We start from the raw sequence: 20,139 nt of genomic DNA, 5'->3' as shown, positions 1-20,139 counted from the left end.
TGTTGAGTGTTGTGGAACTAAGAAAAATGTTATATTCCTCCTGTGATTTATGTTTGTAAATTATTAGTCAATATGTGTGAATATATATTTTCTTAATCAAGGGCTCTTTCCTTTTTGTACGTAGTGCACTCCCTTAAGCCTGTTGCGAAGTTCATGCTGCTACAACGAACCTGTATGCCTGTAAGTTTCCAAAATGAAAATGGTTAAGATCTTTGTGTTGAAATCGGTATGATTTTTTCTAATTTCATTAGTCCAGCAGAAGGTAGAGGAGATAGTAGGCACTCAATTTATGCTTTATTTATAAACCGAAATGAAAAAAGTATGAATACCAAGTTTTGGCGGGTTGTGAGAACATCTGTTCTTTCTGAGCAAGGATAACCAGCTAGTCAGTTTCCATAAATATTTACACCTTTGGAAACCCTATGGGGCAGTTTTACTCTGTGCGCTTTGAGTCAGAATAGACTCCAAGGCAATGGCTTTGGTTTGGGAACACCTCTCTAATGACCTGATAGAGCACAGAATACTTGATTTCACAGGAAAATTGGTCTGACCGTACCCATTCAAATTGCTCCCAGCAAATCACAGTGGCCTATAGCCAACTCCTTTCCCGCTCATTGGCCAAATGGAAACCTCAGCCATTCTATGCCTCCCGCCCCTCAGCGGGAGCCAATAAGAAGAATCAAAGGTTCGTAACTCCGTATCATCAAGTATAGTACTTGCTATTGGCTGTTGGAGCTATCGATCGAGGGGGGCGGGGCCACGTCAGCTGGCCTATATAAGACGAGGACAAAGGCGGCGCGCTGTCTGTGTCATCCGCCATTTTGCGCGAAGCAAGGTGGCCTCCACGTTCCCTGAGCGTCTTCTTCGCTTTTGCCTCGACCGTCCCTTGATCACAGACATGTCTCGGGATCGGTTCCGGAGTCGCGGCGGTGGCGGAGGCGGCTTTCACCGGCGCGGAGGAGGCGGCGGCCGCGGCGGCCTCCACGACTTCCGCTCCCCGCCGCCCGGCATGGGCCTCAGTCAGAACCGCGGACCCTTGGGGCCAGGCCCGGGCCAGGGTGGCCCTAAGCCACCGATCCCACCACCGCCTCCGCACCAAGTGCAGCAGCAGCAGCAGCAACAACAGCAGCAGCAGCAGCAGGTACCGTCGCAGCAGCCTCCGCTACAGCAGCAGCCGCCACCACCGCCGCATCAGCAGCCGCCACCGCCGCATCAGCAGCCGCATCAACCTCCACATCAGCCGCCGCCGCCACAGGATTCGTCTAAGCCAGTCGTTCCTCAGGGACCCGGCCCGGCTCCTGGAGTAGGCAACGTTCCACCGGTCCCTGGCTCCGCTCCTCCCGCCACTCCACCGACCTCTGGGGCCCCTACGGGCCCAGGACCCACCCCGACTCCTCCGCCGGCGGTCACTTCAGCCCCGCCCGGGGCGCCTCCACCCACGCCGACGAGCAGTGTGGTCCCGACCACTCCCCCTCAGACGGGGGGCCCGCCGCCTCCACCCCCAGGGGTCCCGGGCCCGGGGCCTAAGCAGGGCCCAGGACCTGGTGGGCCTAAAGGCGGCAAAATGCCTGGTGGGCCGAAGCCCGGCGGTGGCCCAGGACTAAGCGCTCCGGGCGGCCACCCCAAGCCGCCGCACCGCGGCGGCGGGGAGCCCCGCGGGGGTCGGCAACACCACCTTCCCTACCACCAGCAGCACCATCAGGGGCCCCCGCCCGGCGGACCAGGCGGCCGCAGTGAGGAGAAGATTTCCGATTCGGAGGTGAGTGTCTCCTGGAGCAACGTGTCGGTTCCTCTAAGATGGCGGCGGCCCACTCCTCTTTCCCCTCCCCCCTCCTTGGTCTCCATTTTGTCGGTGATCGGAAAGGGCGCCTGCGCGTGTTCTCGGCCGGGGGCGGGGCCGGCCGCGCCGGAGCCTGGGGGCGGGGAGCGCGGGGTCGCTAGGCGGGCCTGGCTGTGGCCGCCAGCGCCACCATTTTATTGGCCTTGAAGCTGGAGGCTTTCGAAAGGAGGTGATGAGAGCCCGAGATGGGCTCGGTTAAAGCTAGGCGGTCCTAGGAACCGAGGTAGTGCAGATCCTGAAATGTAGAGTTGGAGAGAGCGGGAGACTGCTGGTCTTCACAGTGCAGGTGAAAGTCATGTCAGTAATTACGGGACTTCACTCATTTTCTTTTCCCTTACATAGTGGACTACCACTTAATTTTGGTGGTCTGCGATTTAGATCTGTCAGGGACAGTCGTGGCATATGCGACTGATGATGTTGCTGATACAGTTTATTCTTTGGAGGGGGTGTCTGTTCTCGAAAATGATTTGGGCTTTCTCTTTGATGTTGAGTTGATGATCATGTTGGAAGTCTAGGAGATCTGGTAAAACCTTGATTTCCACCTTAAACGGAACAGGGAGAAAAAAATCTGATAACACATCCAGTTTGTCAAGACTGAAGTTACTACTGGATTTCTCCAATTGTAGAGGTCGCTGGTGTCTGAAAATTCGTTTTCTTTTACTTTAGGGATTCAAAGCCAATTTGTCTCTCTTGAGGAGGCCTGGAGAGAAAACTTACACACAGCGCTGTAGGTTGTTTGTTGGGAACCTACCTGCTGATATCACGGAGGATGAATTCAAAAGACTGTTTGCTAAATACGGAGAGCCAGGAGAAGTTTTTATCAACAAAGGCAAAGGATTCGGATTTATTAAACTTGTGAGTGTAACCAACTTTATGTAGACGCAAAAGTTTTTGTGGCTGCCACGGGTAGATATACTGAAGGTTTGGTTGTACACTTGATCTTAGCCAGAAGCATAAAGGTTTGGTTTTAAACTAGCAAGAATAAATTCAGCTTGAAAATTTTCATTATTTCTAAAGAAAAGGTGTATCTGCTGTTGTTAGGTGCTATCAACTTGGTTCCAACGCATAGCGACCCTGTATAGCAGAGTAGAGCTGCCTCATAGGGTTTCCAAGGAGTGGCTGGTGGATTTGAACTGCTGACCTTTGGGTTAGCAGCTGAGCTCTTAACCACTTACCACTAGGGCTCCAGCTGCTGTATAAGGTATAAATGTTGGTATTTAATTATGAGTTGGAATCAACTCAATGGGAACAAGAAGAAATCAGTGAGGTGGGTGGGTGACACATTTAACCTCCTACTCAGAGTGGTCTCAAGTGCTTTGGGGAGAATAACGTCTGAAATGAGCCGGAGAAAAAGAAGTGGGAGTTAGGCTTAAGACAATTTCAGAGTGAGCTGAGCGTTAGCCAATTTCAAGGCTGTTAACGTGAATGTGTCTGATATTTTCAGGAATCTAGAGCTTTGGCTGAAATTGCCAAAGCTGAACTTGATGATACACCCATGAGAGGTAGACAGCTTCGGGTTCGCTTTGCCACACATGCTGCTGCCCTTTCAGTTCGTAATCTTTCACCTTACGTTTCTAATGAACTGTTGGAAGAAGCCTTTAGCCAGTTTGGTCCTATTGAAAGGGCTGTTGTAATTGTGGATGATCGTGGAAGATCTACAGGGAAAGGCATTGTCGAATTTGCTTCTAAACCAGCAGCAAGAAAAGCATTTGAAAGATGCAGTGAAGGCGTTTTCTTACTAACAACGTAAGTTGTCTTGTGCTTTTTTTAATAATTCCTGTTAGTTAACTTGTGTAAGAAAGTTGCGGTAAAGCTGTGGAACCGTTTTTGTTATTATTAGAACTCCTCGTCCAGTCATTGTGGAACCACTTGAACAATTAGATGATGAAGATGGTCTTCCTGAAAAACTTGCACAGAAGAATCCAATGTATCAAAAGTAAGATTGATTAAACTTTTTGGTAGTCTTTATCTGAAAGGTAAACAGACTAATTCTAGTAATTTTTCGGTTTTGATTAGCCTATTCAAAATTTTTTGAGATGAATACACCTCTTACTAAAAACTGTAGGCTTAGAAAGTTAAGAGCTTTTGAAGGTATCACTTAAATGCTGTTGTTCGTGTGGTATACCTTCACATGGAATCGTGTTTAGTCCTTAAAACGGTTCTATGAAATGTAGGTATTTTTGTTTCTTATGGGTGAAAAAAATAAGTGTTCGTGTGGGAAATTTGCTGGAGGAAAACAAAGAAGCTAGGATCTGTCTGTAACACCCTTGTTATCTGCTACTGAAGCATTCTGGGACATTGTTTTTGCCGAGGACGTAACTGTATGAACCAAGGTTGTCTTTGCCTATTTGGTACTCATTAAAAATGATAGGCCAGTAAAACCAAAACCTCGCTAGACCTGCTGTTGAGCCATTTCTGACTTTGTAGCAAAACTATAGGACAGACTAGAACTTGCCCCATAGAGATTCCAATGCTGGAAATCGTTACAGAAGCAGACTGCACATCTTTCCTCCGTGCAGGCCAGTAAAGGACCAGTGTATTTGGAGGAATTCGTTGGGGGAATCCGGTAGTATTTTTTGTCTGTATCCATAAATTACTTCATGTTTAAAATTTGTACAACGTCAGGGAGAGAGAAACGCCTCCTCGTTTTGCCCAGCATGGCACCTTTGAGTATGAATATTCCCAGCGCTGGAAGTCCTTGGATGAAATGGAAAAACAACAGAGGGAACAAGTTGAAAAAAACATGAAAGATGCAAAGGACAAATTGGAAAGTGAAATGGAAGATGCCTATCACGAGCATCAGGCAAATCTTTTGCGTCAAGGTAATAAGATTCTCTGTATTCAGCTATTGCATCATTTGCTTTTCAAACTCATCAGAATCTCATTAACGTGAATGCAAAACCGTATTTTCTAATATTCAGATCTGATGAGACGGCAGGAAGAATTAAGACGCATGGAGGAACTTCATAATCAAGAAATGCAGAAGCGCAAAGAAATGCAGTTGAGGTGAAATTTTGTCAAATTAAGGTTTTGCTTCTGCACTAGCGTTTATATTTTAGACACGTAGAGCAAAGATGTAGTCAGTTTTGCAGGTGAGTCAGGTGAAGTACAGGGGTTAAAAATATATCGGCGGTGGTTTAACTTATAAAACTGAATACAGTAAAAGATTAATTGATGAAGCTTTTTTTCCTTGCCAGAAATCTCTAGTGCTATGCTCCTAGGTTCACTTTTTATAGGCCTTTGTTTTTGTTTCCTCTTTAACTTTCTAAAGTTCTTAGTCATCTTACTAGCATGATCATATTTAATTTTAAAAGATGAGGGTAACGTTTTGGTTTATGTGATTGATGAATATTTTCAGGCAAGAGGAAGAACGACGTAGAAGGGAGGAAGAGATGATGATTCGTCAACGTGAGATGGAAGAACAAATGAGACGCCAAAGAGAGGAAAGTTACAGCAGGATGGGCTACATGGATCCAGTAAGTTGTCAAATTTGAGCTGCCTACAGAACTTGTAAGGAGCCCTGGTGGTACATTGGTTAAGCACTCAATTGCTAATTGAAAGGTTGGTGGTTCGAATCCGCCAGCAGAATCCGCTTGTAAAGATTACGGCCTAGGAAACCCTGTGGGGCAGTTCTACTCTGTGATAGGGTCACGGGAGGCAAACAGCAACACAGAACTTGTAGGTATATTTCACGTTAAAGCTTTTTTTGCTCCCTTTAGTACAAGTGTAGTATGTTTGCTTTCATTGTCTGTTCACCTTGGATGGGCTAAAAGATTTCAGTGGGTTAGGAAGAGACTTTCAGGATATTGGTCTTAAAAAATACTTAGGCGGTGAAGAAATTAAATGGTCTTATGAACTTTACTGTGTTTTTTTTTGTTTAATTTCTCTGTACTCAAGAATGGTTGGTATGGGTGTAGTGCAGATGTGTGAAAGAGATTTTTTTTTTCCCCCCAGAGAGAAAGAGACATGAGAATGGGTGGTGGAGGAACAATGAACATGGGAGGTAAGCATGAACATTAAATTAGTAGTATTATTGGATAGCAGTATCTTGGTGCAATTTTAATCAGCATTTTTATTTCCTAGATCCCTATGGTTCAGGAGGCCAGAAATTTCCACCTCTAGGTGGTGGTGGTGGCATAGGTTATGAAGCCAATCCTGGAGTTCCACCAGCAACCATGAGTGGTTCCATGATGGGAAGCGACATGGTAATGTATCCTGTGGGACATAGTGCAAAGGAAATTTCTCATTTTCATGACTTACGTGTGTGTTTTTTTTTTGTTTGTTTGTTTGTTTTTTGTTTTTTTAAAGTAGGTGACTGTGGACCTCTTTTAGTACCCCTCTCATGTAAATCATAATGTTGAGGAATACCTTGGCAACGTAGAACTCCGTGTGCGGTAACCTAAACAGATAAGGGTTGCCAATGAAGAGTCAATGCTGCTAGCAATATGTGAAGTTAACTTTGGCAATAAGTAGATTTAGGTGCTTTCCATTATGCACTTCTGAACTCTAGTGCCTAGTGCATGGCAAATCCAAATTCTAAAATATATTGGATTATTTTATATCCGAGTGAGTAATCAAATGGCAATGTGTCATTCTTTAAGCTGGTATTTGCCATAAGTATGAATCAGACTTGTAGTTTGTAGCTTTAGGCATGTTTTAGTGATGTGTAGGACTTGGACCTATATTTGGTGTGGCTTCTATCCCTTGAAAAGGGAGTTGTTTAGTGTTCTGACTCGTCGTTTCCCACCTGTTGGGCCTGTCTGTAGGTACACCTTTTGATATAAACTCACATTTCTGTTTTGCTCGAGGGTAGCAAAAATCAGTAATTTCAAGCATACTATTTGTATGCAATTGATCAGATCTCTCTTGATGCTATCGTGTTTTAGCTGTAAGATAGCCTGTCAGGATGCTTTAGAACAATGAAGTGATTTGGACTGAGTGGCTGTATTTGGGTTTTACAGATCCTTATTAGAACTTGAATTTTCATTTTAAGAGATGGGTTAAAAGGGTGCATTTTCACAACTGAATTGAGTCTGATAGTACACCTGAAGGCTTTTAGCAAAGGAGGGGAGCTTCTGTATGTAGCTCACTAAATTCATTTAAAAACAGGAGCTTTTTAGGATTTAATGTGGGGCCTTAAATAGTTAAAATGTACTTTAAGACTTTATATTAAAACAGCTGGTTGGATGTTAAGTGTAATGCTGTTAGCTTCCTTCAAATGGAATTCTAAAAATACGTGGGCAACATATGCTAAAGGAAACCCTGGTGGAGAGAAGTGCTACTGCTGCTAACCAGCAGTTTGAATCCACCAGGCGCTCCTTGGAAACTCAATGGGGCAGTTCTACTCTGTCCTGTAGGGTTGCTGTGAGTCGGAATCAACTCGACGGCAACGGGAACATACGCTTCCTAAAAGGTAGAGTGTAGGTACATGTCAAACTTAGAAAATCTATTTGACATGTTCCCCCCGTTAAGGTTCTGTGTTCCATGCATGTTATAGGTAGCTCCTGAGTTCTAAGCTACAGTAATAACATAATTAGTTATGAAATTCCAAAATTTTCCATTTTAGCTTTTGGAGCATAATGAACTAAAATGATAAATTTTTTCTTAACATTTTGAAAAAATAAAGGATTGAGGCTTAACAAGCCTTTTTACGTAGCCCTGTAGTGTTTTGTAGAAAACATGTTGAAGTTACGTACAGGAACATTTAAGCCCTGAGTAATGTTTTCAGTAACTAGTCAATTTTTAAGTGGAATTTGAAAGACAGTTTAGGCAGCTGTGCATTACCCATAGGGTTTTTCTGTTTGAGTACGTATGTTGCTGTTTAAATCTAGAATTAAATAAAGCTAAATGGAATAATGAAGTTACTGCTATAGCGTAGTCACGTATGCTTGGTGTTAGGCTCTTTGGGAGATAACCCAAAACATGGAATCATAGCAGAGTGACAGTGGACTTTTCAAAGACCAAAGGGAAAAGTTGGGCTGATACAAGGGTGGGCTGTATGTTCAGTCATTTTGCTACAGTACAAAATAGTACTGTGGGTCATATTGTCTATGGCTGTATAGTGATGGCTCTGAAGGTTGTATACCTGTGAGAATATGGCAACAACAAGTTTTTTGATCAAGTTACTGTGCTGGTTAAGTGACTAAATCTGTTAGTCTTTTATGTTTTTTCTTTTTGTAGTCTGGTAGCATTTTATTAAAACTTTCAACCTTTTAGTATTTCTGCAACTTAGCAGATGTGTCTTAAGATCTTGAAAAGCACAAGGTTTCTTATGCAGCACATGCCACTAACTGGTGAGTAGGTCTTTGTCACTTCATTGAGTGAACTGAATTTGTCTGGTTGGGCTTGTTAGGCTTACTTGGAAAGTAAATTTTCTGTTCAGACCTTAAAGTGAGTTCGCAAGCTTTTCAGTGAGTTAATCTGATGTGAAATTTCTTAGAACTCATTTTGGAATGGGTTTTCACATCTGCACTAATTCTTAAATTTTTTAGCACTGCAGGGAAGATCTATTTTTTGAAACAGGTGTATGAGAATGGCTCAAGTGGGAACATACCACAAGGCATGTATTATCGTAAACTAATTTTCAAATTACCCTTTTTTCCTTTCTATGTTCCCGGTACCTGTGGATCGACTCATTGGTGATTGTATCGACGAACGTTGACTACGGAACCTTCTAAAATATTTACTTAACACACATGGACATCAACTACATATAATGAACTGTTAATTACTGTTCCAATAGCGTACTGAGCGCTTTGGGCAGGGAGGTGCGGGGCCTGTGGGTGGACAGGGTCCTAGAGGAATGGGGCCTGGAACTCCAGCAGGATATGGTAGAGGGAGAGAAGAGTATGAAGGCCCAAACAAAAAACCCCGATTTTAGATGTGATATCTAGGCTTTCATTCCAGTTTGTTTTGTCTTTTCTTGTTTAGATACCAACCTTTTAAATTCTTGCATTTTAGTAAGAAAAGCTACCTTTTTATGGATGTTAGCAGTTTATTGACCTAATACTTGTAAATGGTCTGTTTAGGCAGGTAAAATTATGTAATGCAGTGTTTGAAACAGGAGAAAAAAATTTTTTTCCTTTTTTTTTTTTAATGTATAATGTTCCTCAAGTTATGGCAGTGTACCTTGTGCCACTGAATTTCCAAAGTGTACCAATTTTTTTTACTGTGCTTCAAATAAATAGAAAAAATAGTTATAATACTGATCTTCAGCTTTGCCATTCATGCTTCTGTGCACATTAGGCTAAGTATTCCCCTTGGAAAGCATGAGAGTATCTAGGCCTTTGAATGGTGTGTGCCATTTCTGGGAAATTTATTTGGAGGCTAAGTACTGCTTTCTACAAATAACTATTCCCTTGTTTTTTGTTTTTTTTTTAAAAATGGATTTTGAAGTAGTTTCATGATTTGATTTGTCTGGCATTATAAGAAGCAAGCTGGTGCTAAGTTTTTTTTAAATGGTTAAATGGTCTGAACTGTAAATTTTCATTCAGGAATGTGTACTAAGATTATGGAATGGGTGTCAGAACCATTGGTGTAGGGGAAGAAGAGAGGGTTTGGCTAAATGGATCTTTTATGGCCCTATATCTATCCTTTCTTTGGAAGTTTTTGAAGAAAAAGTGGAAGATTATTCTGTTGCATTCCCCCATTCTTGTTTTTAAAAGAACAAATTCCAAGCCCTACAAATGGCTTGTATTGAACTTTTACATTTGAATTAAAGGTTATTAAACATGAAGTCTTTTCATGTATTACTTCAAGTGATTTATAAAGATTGGGTTTAGTCTGAAAAAGTCAACTTGAAGGAAGGTTTAGTAACCATAAAGCAGGGCTAGCAATACATTTGTACTTTGTAACTTAAATCTCCTTGTGCTACTTCTGTTGAGCAAAATCTGTAGGACTATAAAATACTGGTTCTTCCTAAGAGTTAGTGGTGACTAGAAATAACAAATAGGTTTACAGATAACTAGTCTTACTGTAAATTTGTTGACCTGTTTTTTCATAGTTTCCTTTTAATGTAGCACTAAATTTGGAGAGTTGCTCATGCTACACAGTACAAATATTCCTTTTCCCCACCATAAAGCTTTGGAGTGTTTCAGTGGTGTTGTCAGTTTGTCAACTTCATTGAATCTCCTTCCATTGGAATTTGACTTAATATTAAATTAGATGGTTTACTGTTGTTTGTTAGTATAATGGGAGCCTGAATTCCCAGCGAAAAGGTTAGTGGAGAAGTGACTTCCTAATAGTAGGCAAAGGTAATGAATGGTTTGGCTTTGTTCTTAGCTATGTTTCCATTACATATCAGAACTCCTACTGTGGAATTTGTCTTCCTCCTTTTCACCTCTGTTCTTGATGCTAATTGGCAAAAGTAAAATTCTAAATCAAACCTTTGTTAAAAGGCTGAAGTTCAGTGATGTGCCTCAGTACAAAGGAAAACCTTTTGTTGAAACCATCCAGCACTTTCTGAATAGGAAACAGGATAATACTGAAAGTAAAACATTAGTGGAGTATAAAGGCTTGTCACCAAATTCTGGTTGCGACTCACAGTACATGGTGTGCTTATTGAAGGAAAGAATCATTTCTATTCACCAAGACACTTGGAAATGGGTAGTTCTACCATAACTATGTCAGTGAGTAGAAAGTTTTATCCCAAGTCATTAATTGGTGATAACGCATGAGCTTTTTCTGACAGAAAAAAAGGGTCTTGATTTGAAAGGAGTCCATTATAATTGGAGTGCATTGTAGGGACTTTATTAATGACAAAAAAATAAGAGGTGTTCATGGGACACCCACAGAGGGTGACTTGAATGTGTGTGGGTGGGGGCTGGCGGGGAAATGGGAAAATCTGCCTATAAAATTAATGTTTCAGTTTATTTTTCAGATTACATGCCTTTCTTTATAAGGGATGCTGGCACAGACCCCTAAAATAAGCTTTTGGTAGTACTGTACCTTTGAAGAGTGGTGAAGGATGCTAATGGATAATCTCCTGAAGTTGTGGCTTTTGATACCCTTACTGTGGGCTGTAGAATTGCTAAACGTTGTTTAGCAAATAATGTTGCTTAGTTTCAACTGACCTTTGACTTCAATCACTGAAGCAGCAGTGTATCTACCAAGGGTTGTAAGCTACTCAGACTTTGAACAAGTCTTGTATATGATAGTTTTTAGCTTAATGTGAATTTAAATCATCTTAAAAAGTAGTATTCTAAAAGCTGTTAATGAAACGTGGGGTGGGAAAGGGAAGATAGTAGTTTTGAAGTATTTAAGCCATTTTTCTCATTCAGAGAAACAACCTGCCCCCATCTCCTCCTCTTCACTTTCTGTCATAATTTTAAGAGGAACCCTGGTCGTTTTTAAACTTATTCTTCCCAATCTTTAAAAACTGCATTCTCTTAAGACCCTGGTATGTTTAATAGGTAGCTAATAAGCTTAACCTATGGGCTTACATTATTTAGAGAAACCATAATCATCTCTGGTTAGAACGTTAGTTAAACTCGTAAGAAGTACTATAGACCCTACCACTCTGTATAGATATAGCACTAATATATAAACTACAATTTGGGAAATTGTAATGTTACGGCTGTGCAATTTATTATAAGTGGCATATTATGGCAGATAAAAATGTAGATACTTGGCTTCTCTTGGGCAAGCCACTAAGTTGTGGCGGAATGCTTTCTGGTGTTCTTGGACTGCGATTATGCACTATTAAAGTAGTGGCCTGCTACATAACTGCGTTTAGCCAGCATTTCTGCAGTGCGTAACTGTGAGGAACGTAGTACCGCAAATGGCAATGGACATTAGGACCCGGATGTAGTATTCCTGCTTGCTCCAAGATTCTCATTGCCGACTGCATACAGGTAGGTAACAAGCAATATAATCTAACTTGGTGACTTGCTATGTACTTTTATTCCATGGGCATTCTGACATCACACTTCTGACAATGAAATTACAGTGCAGCACCTAACACTTGTATGGTAAAGTTAGTTTATATCCCAAAAAAACTGTGTGGGTTTGGGGTTAGAGCTGTAATTTGTCAGGCAGAATTCAGTGCTCTTGCAGTTCTTAGATAAAAAGTGCAAATGATTCTTCGGTGTGTCTGACTCAACTTGTGTGGTTTTCTTTAGTTGCTTTGTAACTGAAGATAACATGGAACACATCAGTGGTGTGGGGGAGAGGGAACCAACCAAACCATACTTGGGAAGTAGAGTGCTTCTAGCATCTTGATGTGGACTTCTATATTAAAGCATGTGATAATTAGTCTCGGTTGTAGCAAACTGACCTGCCCAGAGGTCAGCACTATTAGTAATTTCAGTGTGCAATCTTGGTGGTAATTCTGCAGGTTGAGTGAATTAAGACTAAAGAACAGTTTTTTGTAATATGATTTAAAATTTTTAAAAACCGACTCCATGGGAATACTGTCATTACTGCCTACCTTGGGCTTACATGGGAAGCTAATATGAGTAGTTCCAAGTTATGTGACTTCTCTAAATGTATCTGTACTCTAAACCTGGGGGAAAGTGGTGTGGCACGTTGACTTGCCTGCAATTGAATACATGTTGGGAATCATTTCCCAATGGAAGACTTCGTCGTATCTTGTAGGATGATGGGCAAATGTTCAGAGTAGCTTTTTCAATTTGATTCCCTTAGTTTTAGGGATGTGATTTCATAATTCAAATGTTTAATTACAAGAAAACATGAGTCTTCAAAAGCACTTTCTTTGCTGGTTAAGAAGCATGGACTTAAGCTTTCCATCAAATCTTGTTCCAGACCTCAATTCAACTTACATTGTTTGGTCTCTGAACTGGTTCTTAGCTAGCATGCATGAGAAACAGCTTTCGTGTGCACTACTTTCTGCTCTGTAACTGGAAAGTTTGATTTACTTTGCATAAATGGCTGGTGAAAACTCTTCATGACTGAGAATTTTCTTCCATTGTCTCAAGAAAAATAGCTTGCTGTTCGGCAAACAATTCACAAAGGTGGGGACAGGTTTGTACTTAAATGTATGTAGGCCATTGAAGCAAACTTCTGACTCCTAATTGAAGATGAAATGACGACTGGCTTAGCTTAGCTCTGTTACGTAATGCAGATCAAACACAATGCTCAATAAGTGACATGTCACTGAATTGGCTTAGAACCCTGACGGGAGCTTCCTCTGGCTGACAATGTTAAATCGGTGGCCAGCAACTTGCTGCCGTGATTTAGCGATAGGATTCTTATAGATAAAAGCTGAGGTTTATTTCTTACCAGTAACAAGTTTTTTCAGAGAACATACTTGGTATGATAATACGAACATCACTGGGTTGGGGGGTTAATTTTGCTTTATTCTGCTTATTTCAAGATGACTAGGCCTTTACACTTTAGAATGAGAGAAATCTTGTGACTAAGACATCTGTTCTTACTAGTTTTAATTTGTATGTAGTTATAAATTGTGACTCTTAGTGCAGTTTTTTTTAAAAAGCACACATTCGAAAAGCTGTGAATAAGTGGGTTTCTTTCAGTAATAACGCTATACCCAGGTGCTTGCATTGTATTTCATAGTCTTGTCTGGTTACAAACCAAATTATTTTCCATGAGAACAGCCTGAAGTTCAGAGGTGTGATGCCAGAATGCATTTTCGTACTGTTAGGCCCTTGGAACAGATACCGGTGCTTTCTGAAAGATGAAAGAAATGCAGTGGGTGCTCTTCATGCAAGGTTGCAAACTTACAAAGAATGCATAATAGTCTCACTTTTTCCCAATAAAGAGATGCGTGTGACTAGTTTTGGACTTTTATAATCTTAACGGGGGTTGCATGTCTCCTATTGTTAATCATTGTCAGCTGCAGTGACATGATTCACAAGTCCTGCATTTACTGCCTTTCCATAAATGATTTTGGACAGGTTTTAGACAGCCAGGATGTTTGTTCTGGGCCTTTATTTGGTTTTGGCTTTAGCTGATAATGTTTCAGTGCTCTGTAAGCTAGTGCAGTTCTCAAATGACTGCCTATTAGGGGAAAAAACCAGGATTGACTGTTTCTAATCATCTGTCATTGCTGCTAGATAATGATTGGCAATTTTAAGACTTAACTATGGAAATCTCACAGTTGTTGGTAAACCATCAACCATAAAAATGTTGCTTTTGAACACCAGTGCTGAAAGGTTTTTTTGTTTTGTTTTGTTTTTTGAGAGTAAAGGGGCTGGACACAGAATAGGATAATCTGGAGAATGGGGGAAGAATGCAAAACGATATAGTATCCCTTATGGATGGTACATGTGCAACAGGGAACTCTTATTTCATACATCCTTGGCAGTAACTGACGATCAGGAAGGGAGAAAAACCTGGAACTTTTGAATTAAGGCTGATCTTGTTTTTTGTGCACCGTGGCCCTGCCAGGCATATAGGGAAGGTGAATGTCTTCTCCCTCAGAAAAACTGAAGGGTTTTTTGTTATCCTAGTAAGGCATAGCTTCCCTGCCCCAGCTTAAAACTCAGTAAAGACAAAGGGAAAGAACAAGGCAGATACTTAGGATTGTAGGAAAACAACTGCAGTGTTGCGTACTGTGGAATGGGGTGGGCACTCTTGGAGGACTCCTGTTGAAGTTGGTCAGTCTGCCTGAGAATAGAAGACATACTTGAAATGGGGAGCAGGGTATGTGTTTTTACATAAAAAGAGAGTTAATGTTAAAACTTATTGGGTAGGGTAAACGTTGTCACATACCTTCACATAAGGGATAGTATATTTTGGGTTGCAGTCAAACTTCATTGTGCTCAGACTGGTGAAAGGAGCAGCTAGGCTTTTGTATTTAAGAGAATATGAAGTTTTCATTCTAATTCAGTGTCTGCTTTATTTATTTCATGTAAGAATAATTTTAGATTCCACCCCTGAAGTTTTCTTCTATTTTTTTATGCTGTAACTTGCCCCCAATCTTTGTCTCTGGTTTTTGCTCTTTAAATTTTGAAGTTAACTAGCATTTTCAACCTTTATATTATACCTTTGTCTTCTATATAAACTTTTTCTTATTATTCTTTAGGTAAGAATGATTGGTGTTGGCTGATACTGGAATGCTCATTCACTTGAAGTAAGTTTACTTAGAGATCTTGACTTACAGAGAACTTTGGGTTTAACTTATCTTCTGTTCAATGGTTGAATAATTTTATTTAGCTATGTGAGATGAAACTTGTTTTGAGATGTTAACCTCTCCTGAGGTGATAATCCTATAATTTTCTTCTGGAAAATAGATTTGTGTGTGGGTGGGATAGAAAGTGGGTCATATTTGTTGTAAAAATATCAAATCAGTAGCACAAGAGATCAAGAAAAATGAATGGCCATATAGTAAATAATCCTACAGAACAGAAAAGAAGGCTTGAACTAATGGGAAAATGCCACATTTTTAGTTCTCTAAATTCAACTTTGGACTGATCCAGCATATCCATAAAATTCTTTATTACTTATTAATTAAATGGTACAGGAACAACTAGTCATCCGTAAGAGAAGGGAAAATTTTGTAAGTACATGTGAAGGAAATTTAAAAGAATTTAACAGTGTTGGAAGGTCCTGTCATTTGCTGAATATTGTTTTTAAATAAAATTACATTTTTAATAACAGGTGGAGAAGACATTTTTTCTCACGACATCGCACAGCACGAGCCAGCCAAGAAGGGGAGCCACAGGTTGTCACAGACTGACCAAGAATCTAGGTAGGTTGAGTGATTTTTCTTAATTCTGCTAAACTGCCTGCAGAAGTACTCTTGGGTGGTACAGCAATAACAGTACTTGTGTGTGGATATCTCATTTTAATTTCTTCTGTGTTAAAGTTTATAGGAAATACTCTGCTTTTGGTTTTATAATTCTTAAATATGGAATCATTTAATAGCTCTCTGAAGCTTTAGGGCCATGGCTGTTGGTTTGACTGAAGCTTCAGAAAAACCAGTACTAGCATTCTTATTAAAAACCGTATATATTCATCTGTCTGTAGCACCATGCTGAGGAGGGTTCTGTATAATTTGAAGTTCCCTGTTTCTCACCCAAATAGCTATTACATCATTAGCTCACCTGTACTTGAAAATAATAAACTGATAACAAATGTTAAGTTAATAGAAGGTCAGCAGACTTTTAAAGGGCAACTGCTGTTAACCTGGAAAAAGATCATAAACAGTGTGTAAACAAATAGACATAACTGTTCCAATGAAACTTACAAACCTTATGGCCCTTGATCTGGTATGAATTGTGTATGTAGATATCACTGGAGTTCAGAGGATGGTCATAATCAAAGGTTGCAGTCTAACAAAAAGAGTAGGGAAACTCTAGAGGGTAGAAAGTAGGGAAGAAATAAGGATAATATAATGGAGGGCCGTAAGTAGAGAACAGGGTGCCAGTTTATGGCGGGGGCAGGGAGCCTTTAATGTTAGAGATCTCCTAAAAGTCTGGTTGCTGCAAAGTCCTTGTAGAAAATGGAAATGAAATTGAATTTTCTACCAGCTAGGTGGGTTGATGAAGTCCGGTTCTGAAATAATCTCTGCATTTTGAAGAAACCTTAGTTTTTAATAGGTCATTAAATACTGATACTAATTCACATCCCTGAATTAATATCCCTTTGGTGTTAGAAAGTTCAAAGTTGCTAACCTGATTCTTAATGTCTTTGGAGTAATCATATCCTTCAATTGACAGGATCAGGTGAGCTGTGTTCAGAAAACCAGTGAGGAAGAGAGCAAGGAGGAATGGACAACAACCCATTTGTTTTTAATAAAGAGAAACATTTTAAAATCTGGTTGTTTTTGTTTTGTTCTTAAGATTATTTCCAGACTTTCCTTGTATGTCATCACCTTGTTTCTAAGTGGCATAAAGAAAATTTCATATGATAGAGAAATTATATGTAATTCAGGACCCTATTTCTCAAGGCCTTTTAGGCAGCTGCTTTTTAACTACTAATCAATTTTATGACCCTTCCTCCTTGGCCTAACTTACCTGTTTGACCACCATCAACATTTTAAAATTGCTTTCATTCTTTATGGTGTTTAATTTATTCCTAAACGTACCGTATTAATATTAGTATTTTTAACTCCATGTCCCTAGATTGTGGAGGCAGAATGCCGTTGTATATGCAGCGTCTGTATATCACAAAAGAAGTGTCAGGTGATGGTTCTAGAGTATTGATTTGTTGCCTCATAAACAAGTATAATCACACTGTTGATTTCTCTGAAGAGCTCCAGTGCAGCCTACCTATTAATTATCCTTTTGAATTGCTGGGTCAGCTCAGTACTACTTGGTTATTATGTGAAACACATTTTTTACCTCTCTGCCTTTTTAAGTCAGTGTACCTTTTCACCTCGCTCAGCCTGTTATGCATTGATAACACCACAGTGATTAATGTCTGAGTTTTCCTAGCTCGCCAGATGGCGATTTGAACTGTAACTAGTGAGAAAATTCCTTTTTATAGAGTAGTCCGACAGATTTACATATAAAAGAACTAAAAATTGAAAGGTGTTAATTGGAATTTTGTCAGCTCAAATTTTACATTACTGGGTGACTCTGTTTGTCTCTAGAGTACCTGGCCCTCTTGGTTTCTGCCACAAAAACGGGTTTGAGTGCCAAGTAGCGGAGACTACATAAGCCTTACAGGCTTAAGGTGGAATGAAGCCATAAAAAGTAGTGAATTAGAGGAAAATTAGTTTTTTTTTCTTAATTGTGATCCCAACATGTCAAAGCCATAAATGCAAGGAAAAGACTAATGGAATTAATTGCACAGTAGGGGAAACAGGAGGTCAAAAACAACCTATTCACAGCTTTCATAGTAACGTTTGCCCCGCTCTTGGTGTAAGGACTCACACCAACCCAAGCAGTTGTTTAGAATGAGGCCCAGGGCGCCTGTTTAAAAAGTGATTCTGTTGCTAATTTGTAAGCTCACTGTGATTAAGCAGAAATTGGGAGGTATGACTGCTTGTTTGAAACTAAAAGGGAAGAGAAAAGCCACAGAACTCACTGGTCTCCTGAAATTCGTAGAATGTTTTTGTGTAGTGACTAGTGCCAGGAGTGAAACCAGGATTTGGCTGTTTTTCTCGTGCTTTAAGCATATCTGTGGCTGGTGCATCTTTAAATAGCCAGACATGACAGAAGTTAATGTCTTGAGTCAATTTACTGTTAGAATTTTCGGGTTCCCAGCATAGGATCTCAAGCCTTACGGATCTCACAGGCAAAAACTGCCCACAGTATAATGCTGGTTAAGAGTATGACGGGGACACTCTCAAACTGTTCGGTAGTTCTTCAAACGATTAAACATGGAGGTACCATATGACCCAGCAGTTCACTTCCTAGGGATGTATCCAAGATAAGAGGAAGTGTGTCCACACAAATTTGTACAGGATGTTTATAGCAGTCCCATGATAATCAAAGGGTAGAAACAAATGTCTATCAACTGACGAATGGATAAGCAAGGTGGTGTAGACAAGGGACTGTATAGAATGGAGTACTTGGCCATAAAAAGAAACGGAGTACTGATTGATGCTACACCACCTAAAAACTTTGAAACCATGTGGAGTGGCAGAAGCCAGTCAGAAAAGACCTCACAGAATTCCATTCATAAGAAATTTCAGGAAAGGGGAGTGGGGGGTGGGGGTGGGAAGTGGAATAGGAGTAAGATGTGAGTAAAGGCTACACAGTTTAATTTTGAGGTGATGAAAGTGTTCCAAAAGTGGTGATGGTTATACACATCTCTGAATAAACTAAAAACCATTGATTGGCTTGTCTAATTTAAATGGATGAATTGTGTAGTATGTGAGTTAATAAAACTAAAAGAAGGAAAGGGAGTGGTGTAAGACGAGGCCAGAGCAGCAGGCACAGGTCAGAGCGTGAAAGATCTTGTAGGCTGTGTTAAAGGTTTTAAGAGTTCTGATCTTAAGAGCAGTGGGAAGCAGCCTTTGGCTAGATTAGATTTTTCTCTCACTCCCCCACCCACCACTTTGTTCCTGATATCTGCCAGTATCTTGAACAAGAGGTGCCGAGGACACCTGAATTAAGATCGCCTCTTGTCTGGTCTCTACCTAACCTTGTCTACTGTGGTCTGGTTTCAACAAAGCAGTGGTTTCAGTTGCCGTTGCATAACCACCCCTAAACTCAGTTGCTTAGGACAAAAAATTACAAGCGCAGCCAGGTAGGTCTGATGGAGGCTGGTGCTGGCGTCTTTTGAAGAATACTGGGCTGAATATGCAAGATGACTTTTTTGCTCACATGCGTGACATTGCTGGGATGGTTGGAACATATGTCTTCTGTTTACTCAGTATCCTTTGCTTCTGTTAAGTGATTGGATGTGTCTTAATTCCTAAAAGAAAAAGGAGCTGATGTGTTTTTCTTGAGAGCACAGAGGAAGGGGGACTTTCAGAGAATGTCCCCTTTAAGCCTATGATACCGAGAGGAAGAAGATGGCTGAACAATTGACTGGTGGCAGTCTCCAGTGGCTTGGAAAGCAGGCCTGCATCAAGAAGTCTGTGTCTGAAAAAAGAGCTTTGGACTGAGCGGTAGAAAAGCACCTGTGTGGCTTTGTCTTTGGCAGTAATAAGACCTGAAGAGGAATAATTTTTGCATTTCAGAACTTTATCAGTCTTTCATGCCTTAGGGAGAGTAGTTCTCTAATGGATTGGGAACCAGTGATTTTTTTCATCAAAATTTAAGATGAGAAAAACCTTTATTTAGATGGTGAATTTAACAAAGCAGTGGTAGTATCATAACATCTGGTGGACAAAATTCAGGATGAACCTGACAGTGCTCACGTAAACATCTCATACTCTTTTTCTGTTCCAAACTTGAAATTGTAAATGATTTAAAATCTTCCACAGGTTTATACTGAAATAACTAAAAGGTATTTTTCCATTAGCTGGCAAAGCCAATTTTTTCTTTGGACAAAGATGAAGGTGACAACACAGTTTTCTTTAATACATGACCAGGTAATAGATGTTTTGCACCATTTTGTCTACTTTACAATTTTAGGTCCTTTGGTATCTGATTGTTCTCTATACCTGTATTCCCTTGCTCCCTTTTTTTTTTTACTTTTTTGATAGCTCTTATATTTTGTATTTTCCATGAGATTAATTTTCTGTTAAGTAAAACAAAGCAAACGTTCTATTGTTTCTCATAACTCTCCTTTATGGTAGAACTTGAGATGGCCTTATTCTAGATTTCCCTCCCCTTTTCTCAACCAGTTGCCTTGCAGCAGCTGTGGATTATACTTCTTAAATGTCTTTAACCCTTCTAGTACTTGCCAGCACAGTCCTAATGTACTGCCTCAATATATTCCACATGGACTTCAGCAGTAGTCCCTGTAGCAGTCTCTCTGCC

The 20,139-nt window shown here is 40.4% G+C and overlaps 1 protein-coding gene across 3 annotated transcripts; it reads left to right on the top strand.

The window, feature by feature from the left end:
* The first annotated feature begins 787 nt into the window (after positions 1–787).
* SFPQ (splicing factor proline and glutamine rich) lies at positions 788–16,579 on the top strand. Of its 3 annotated transcripts, XM_064281688.1 has the most exons (12): positions 788–1,759; positions 2,507–2,695; positions 3,285–3,586; positions 3,681–3,776; positions 4,466–4,662; positions 4,762–4,846; positions 5,199–5,316; positions 5,795–5,843; positions 5,924–6,045; positions 14,844–14,891; positions 15,419–15,509; positions 16,480–16,579. In XM_064281688.1, the coding sequence occupies exons 1-10, from the start codon at positions 899–901 to the stop codon at positions 14,865–14,867; spliced, it is 2,043 nt and encodes a 680-aa protein (XP_064137758.1). In that variant the 5' UTR covers positions 788–898; the 3' UTR covers positions 14,868–14,891; positions 15,419–15,509; positions 16,480–16,579. The 3 variants fall into 3 exon arrangements, with proteins under 3 accessions (XP_064137758.1, XP_010593498.2, XP_064137757.1); XM_010595196.3 differs by lacking the exons at positions 14,844–14,891; positions 15,419–15,509; positions 16,480–16,579 and adding an exon at positions 8,583–13,281; XM_064281687.1 differs by lacking the exons at positions 14,844–14,891; positions 15,419–15,509; positions 16,480–16,579 and having other exon boundaries at positions 5,924–6,717.
* The last annotated feature ends 3,560 nt before the right edge of the window (positions 16,580–20,139 follow it).

The sequence above is a fragment of the Loxodonta africana genome, chromosome 3 (assembly GCF_030014295.1).
Source record: "Loxodonta africana isolate mLoxAfr1 chromosome 3, mLoxAfr1.hap2, whole genome shotgun sequence".
NCBI classification, from domain to species: Eukaryota; Metazoa; Chordata; class Mammalia; order Proboscidea; family Elephantidae; genus Loxodonta; species Loxodonta africana.
Note: the sequence above shows the minus strand (reverse complement) of the source record. Positions and strands in the feature narration are given on the sequence as shown.